The sequence below is a fragment of the Belonocnema kinseyi genome, chromosome 8 (genome assembly GCF_010883055.1).
Source record: "Belonocnema kinseyi isolate 2016_QV_RU_SX_M_011 chromosome 8, B_treatae_v1, whole genome shotgun sequence".
Classification (NCBI taxonomy): Eukaryota; Metazoa; Arthropoda; class Insecta; order Hymenoptera; family Cynipidae; genus Belonocnema; species Belonocnema kinseyi.
Genome location: NC_046664.1, coordinates 29271607 through 29277606, shown reverse-complemented (window position 1 = coordinate 29277606; position 6000 = coordinate 29271607). Strand labels below are relative to the sequence as shown.

The following is a 6000-nucleotide window of genomic DNA, read 5'->3' as shown; positions in this document are numbered from 1 at the left end:
GAATTTAAAGAAAAAGACGATTTTTAAATACAATAAAATAGTTAAATTTTAATCGAAAGAAATGAATTCGCTGCTAACAAGAATTCATAACGAAAAATGAAACAGTTTACTTTTCAGTTAAAAAAAAAATTTAACCAAGAAAAAGCATATTATTAATTTTCTGCCAAAAAGTCGAGTTTTCAAGTTAAAAATTTATTTTTAAGAAAAAAAAATGTTTTTAACAAAACAGTAAAATTGTTAAGTAAAGAAATGAACTTTTGAACATAATAAATGAATTTGCTAACAAGAAGAATAATTTTCTAAAAAAAGTCAATTTTCAAAAACATATATTAATTTTCAATTAAAAAGATCAATTTTCAATAAAAGAAAAATGAATTTTTAAATAAAAAAATTCATTAAATTTTTTACTGAAAAATGATTTTTCAACCAAAAGGATTTATTTTGAAGCATTAAGATTAATATTGTCAACCAAAAGACACGCTTTCTCAATCAAATATATAAATTTTCATTCAAATGGTTCGTTTTTCAACTAAAAGAGGCGAATTTTCAACAAATTATGTAATTGAAAAAGAAGAAAAAGAAAAAAAGTTTTTAAGCAAAAATAAATAAAAGACGAATTTTAGGCCGAAGGGAATAAACTTTAACCGATAAATTTATAATTTTTTTTAAACAGTTGAATTAAAAAAGAAGACGATTTTTGTCTAAAACAGTGAAATTTACAGATAAAAAAAAAATATTTCCAACAAACTATACAATTTGTAACAAAATAAGTGAATTAAAAAAAAATTGCAACTAAAAAAGAAAACAATTTCAACCAAAAATGAAATAATTAAATGTTCTGTTAAAAAAATTAATTTAAAAAAAATACTTTTTAATAAAGTAGTATAACTTTGAACCAAAAAAGATTAATTTTCAGACGAAATTTTAACCAAAAAGGATGAATTTTTAACAAAATTGTTGAATTTAATACCAATTAGTTGCATTTCTATCCAAAAAATATGAAATTTTTCTTAAAACACTAGCATTTTTATTTAGTAAAAAATTCAAAAAAATAGTTAACTTTACAAGATCAAAATATAAATTTTTTTAGCTAAAAATTGGTTTCTACGAAAACAATTGAATTTCCCACAAAAAAACGAATTTTTTTAAACAAAAGTAGAATTTCTAACAAAATAGTTACTTTTTTATCCAAGAAAGATGAAATTTATGCTAAAACAGATAAATTTTTTAATAAAAAACAACTTTAAAGAAAGCTGAACCTTCATGCAGAAAAAATTTCAATTCATTTTTCAACACCAAAATATAAATTTTAAACCAAAAGTAAATTTTCTACGAAATAGTTCAATTTTCAACAAAACAGTATAATTTTCAACTAAAAACTATGACTTTTTAAACAAATAGTTTAATTTTGAACCAAACAGTTGTATTTATGTACGAGAAAGATGAAATTTCTCTTAAAAGAGATAAATTTTAACTGAAAAAAATAGTTTAATTTCCGCCCAGAAAAGATTTCAGATCTCTTTTCAACACCAAAATATTAAATATAAACAAAATGTAAATTTTTTAGGAAATAGTTGATTTTTCAGCAAAACAGTTCAATTTTTATCCAAAAAAGATTCAATATTTCTACTAAAAAAAGATGAACATTTAAACAAAAAAGAAGACGAATTTTTAACAAAACAGTTGAATTTACAACGAAAAAGGATATTTAAAAAAAAATTGTTAAAATTTGAACCAAATAATAAAATCTATGACTAAAAAGATAATCTTCAGGAAAACAAAAATTTTTGCGTAAGTGCAAAAATTACGTACCTAAGTGATGATGATTGTTCAGAAAGGAATAGGATATGTAATTTATCTTACACAGGATTAATTTCTTACCTTTTTTTACTCTGTAATCAAATATATTTCATTTTATTAAATTAATGAAAAAAATGTATCTCATTGTTAAATAAAGCAGAATCGTGATTATATACTTTATTCTTCTATAGCAGACTTTTTCGTCTTCTTAAAACCTTTTTTAGATTTTACTTTCTTCGATAAAAGACTTTTTTTACGCTCTCCAGAACTCTTGATCATTTTTCCTTTACGTTTTTCGCCTTTGTTACTGACCTTTCCCTTAATTTTTTCACTTCCTTTCAATTTTTCTTTCTTTTTTAGGGATCTATTCTCAATCTTTTTCTCTAAATCTGGTACAATTTCCGGTTTATCTTTTCCGCTGTGACGTCTTTTGTACTTGAGACTGGTGGCTATCCTTTGTCGTTTGGGAGTCTCGTGTCGATTTTTCTTCACTATTCTCTTGTCTAATTTTTTAATTGCGAGCATATATTCTGGCACTTTACATCCAGAGGCCCTCATCACTTCAGCAATACTGTCAACAAATTTTTTTTCAAAAAATCTGCTGGTAAAAGTCCGGGATTCGACCGAAATGGTCATTTTTTGATATTTTTGGGAATTATTGCGATAAATTAAAAATAATTTTGCTATAAATTACGTTAAGTCTAAAAAAAGCATAAAAATGTTTCATATTTGGCATATTTTTTAAGTAAATTATATTGAATTTCGAGAAATAATTGACAAATGTCAGAAAATGCCCCATAATTTCAATTTCGATTTTAATTTAAATATAAAATATCAAACCTTCTTAAATTTACAACATCTTGTTGTGTGAAGAATGTTATTGCTTTTCCTTTGTGGCCAGCTCTACCAGTTCTTCCTGCAAAATAGTTTACAATTTTTTTTAAATCTAGAAAATCTTGATTATTTACCGTTTTTCGGTTTGAGGGGAAAATTAATTTTTAATACAAAATAAAAATTTTGCACAAATATTTACGTATATTTTTTTAATATAATTTTTATAACATTGTGAAGAAAATTTAGAAAGATTTTTGAAAACTTCAGATAGTTCAAATAAAAATTTGAACAAAAAAAAACGGAATGAATGAATTAACGAAAAATACAATAATTAATATTTCAATATAAAATTATTATGTATTTTTTAAAATCAAAAACAGTTGATTTCATGAAAATAGACAATTTTTTGAGAAAATAGTTGAATCTTAAACAAAAAAAGATCAGTTTTCAACCAGATGTATTTTTAACAAAAAAAAGATGAATTATTTTCCAAAATTGACGAATTTTCTACAGAAAAGTTTAATCTTTATTCCGAAAATACGAAATTTCAACTAAATAGATGAATTTTTTACGAAAAAAATACAAATTTTCAACTAAAAAGATGAATCTTGAATAACAAAAATGACTTTTTCACAAAGTAGTTCAACTTTTAATCAAGCAGTTGATCATAAAAAGAACTATTTTTCAACAAAATAGTTTAATCATCTACCGAAAAAAGATTTTTATTTTAAGACAAACAGTTGAGATTTTGACAAAAAGAATAAATTTCTACTAAAAGAGATAAATTTTTAAACCAAACAGACGAATTTTCAATAAAAAAAGATTTTTCAGTCAAGAAAGAAAAAATATTAAGTAAATTATAATCTGAAGAGCAAACTCATTTTTAATATAAGATAAAAATTTTGAATAACAATTTATATTTTAAGTTTCTTCGCTTATTTTCTTTAAGTTAATATAAAATATAATATATACTTTACAGGATTTTATAAAATTTTAGGAAAATTTTTTTTCGGTTTAAAAGATTTTTTACGACTTTTTAATGCTTGGAAAAAGCATTCAAAAATATTCGATCAAATTTTTCGAAATTTTTCGAAAGTCTTTCAAAATTTTTAAATATTATTAATCTCTAAAAAACTTTTTCAATTCGTAAATATGTTTTAAAATGACCCAAATTATTGCTGAAATTGAATCTTAAGAAACATTTTTTATTTTCTTGAAACATTAAAAAATTCTTGAAGAGCTTCAATTTTTTTGAAATCTTAAAAAATTTAATCAATTTATAAAAAATTAATTTTTGTTTGGAAATTTGTCATTTCAATCAAAAATTAATTTATAGTTGAAAATTCATTTCTTTGAATGAAAATGTACATCTTTCGTCGAAAATTCAACTGCCTTATTAATTAATAATTTATTAACTATTTAATTTTTTTCGGTTTGAAATTTTATTACTTTACTCAAAATTTAATTCTTTTTTTTTTAATTCAACAATTTTCTAAAAAAGTCATCCTTTTTGGTTGAAAATTTAACAGTTCTGTTGAAAATACGTTTTTTGTCTTAAAAATTTAACTATTTTTGTAGAAAGTTCTATTATCTGGTTAAAAAGTTACTTTTTTCTTAAAAATTCGTCTTTGGATTCATTGAACTGATTTTGATTTAAAATTAAAATATTATTTTTTCGGTTTAAATATCAACTATAAAATTTTTCGTGGAGTATTAATCTTTTTTGGTAAAAAATTTAGGATTTGAGTTGAAAAATCTTTTCTTTAGTTTCAAATTGAACTATTTTGTTGAAAATTCATTTGTCTCAGCAATTATTTTTGGTAAATGTAATTCATTATTAAGCAACTCCAAGTGGAAAATAAATGGTTCAAATTATAATCATATGAGAAAATTTATTTAAAAAGTGAATATTAATAAATTTCAAACATTTTTGTCTTGCTTAAAATTAATATAAATATCATATCTTTGAGTATTATAAGACAAATAAACCCTTGTGTGCCTCTTTATTTATTATATTACATAAATATATTTTCTAGAAAATATGTCCGAACTTTCAAGAACTTTCTGAAAAATTCCAAAATATTCCCGAAAAGTTCAGAAATGTTTTTTTTTTTGTTTTAAAACTATTTTTCCAAAGATTCTTTTTGCACAGCAATCCTTTTTTTCGGCAACATGATTACTTCATGAATAATAAGAATAAAAAAATGTTCTTACAAATATTTTAATTTTAATATATATTTTTTATTTAAAAATAAATGCATCCAAATATCTATTAAAATTTGAGAGAAAAATGGATTTGAAAAAAAAAAATTATTTTTACCATTTTATGTTTCACTTCAAACCTTCAAAAAAGAATTGAACTTTCAACCGAACGGTTGCATTTATATTCAAGGAAGATGAAATTTCATCTAACACTGATAATTTTTTTATTTAAAAAATAGATTTTCAAAAAAATAGTTGAATTTCCATCCAAAAAAGAATTCAGTTTTCTTTTCATCACCAAAATATTGAATTTCAAAATTTAATAACAAAGATACAAATTTTGAAGAAAACGTAAATTTTCTAGGAAATAGTTGAATTTTCAACAAAACATTTGTATTTGTATCTGAGAGAGATGCAATATTTCTACTAAAAAAAAGATGAAATTTTAAATCAAAATACAAGATTTTAGAATAATTGTCAACCAAAAAATAATGTAATTATTTCGTTGAAAATTGATTTTATTTGCTTAAAAACTTATTTCTCTAACTGAAAATTAAACTGTTCTATTATTTGTTGAAAATAATTTTAATAATCACAATAATATGAGAAAAAAGTAAACAATTGTAATTTTCTACAAATAAATGTACAAGTTAGTAAATTTTAAATAGGTAAATTAAAAAATCTTTACACTGCTCAAAAGAAAATATAATCGAATTTTCTAGACATTTTCTAGAATGAATTTTACCTTCTTCGTAAGATTTTCACAATTTGAATCAATTAAAGTTATAGAACTGCAATGGGACAACAACAACATAAAACTACAACTTTTATTGCTCACTGTATTTTTCAATGTCATGATTCTTAATTATTTTATTGTCCACTTCCAAGATAATTGTAATTTAGATTAATTTATTCCAAATTCCAGGTCATTTCCCGATTTTTTCCGATAAACTTTTTCAATTTCCCGATCAATTAAATGTAAAATATTTATATTTGCCACAAATTTAATTTCAAAATAACTGAATTTTGAAATGAGTACTTGAATTTCCCACTAAAGAATATCAATTTTAAACAAAAATGGAAAAGTTAAACTTTCAGTTAGAAAAATTAGTTAGAATAGGTTCATTTTGAACCAAAAAGATAAAATTTTAACTCAAATGACGA

The 6000-nt window shown here is 21.9% G+C and overlaps 1 protein-coding gene across 1 annotated transcript in view; it reads right to left on the bottom strand.

Moving 5' to 3' along the window:
• Positions 1-1907: 1907 nt before the first annotated feature.
• Positions 1908-6000, bottom strand: part of LOC117178792 (probable ATP-dependent RNA helicase DDX52) — a 39760-nt gene continuing 35667 nt past the window's right edge. Inside the window, exons 10-11 of the mRNA XM_033370267.1 lie at positions 2641-2716; positions 1908-2371 (exon numbers count right to left, since the gene is read on the bottom strand). Coding sequence (XP_033226158.1) covers positions 1978-2371; positions 2641-2716 — 470 coding nt within the window. The 3' untranslated portion in view covers positions 1908-1977. The remainder of the gene's footprint in view (positions 2372-2640; positions 2717-6000) is intronic.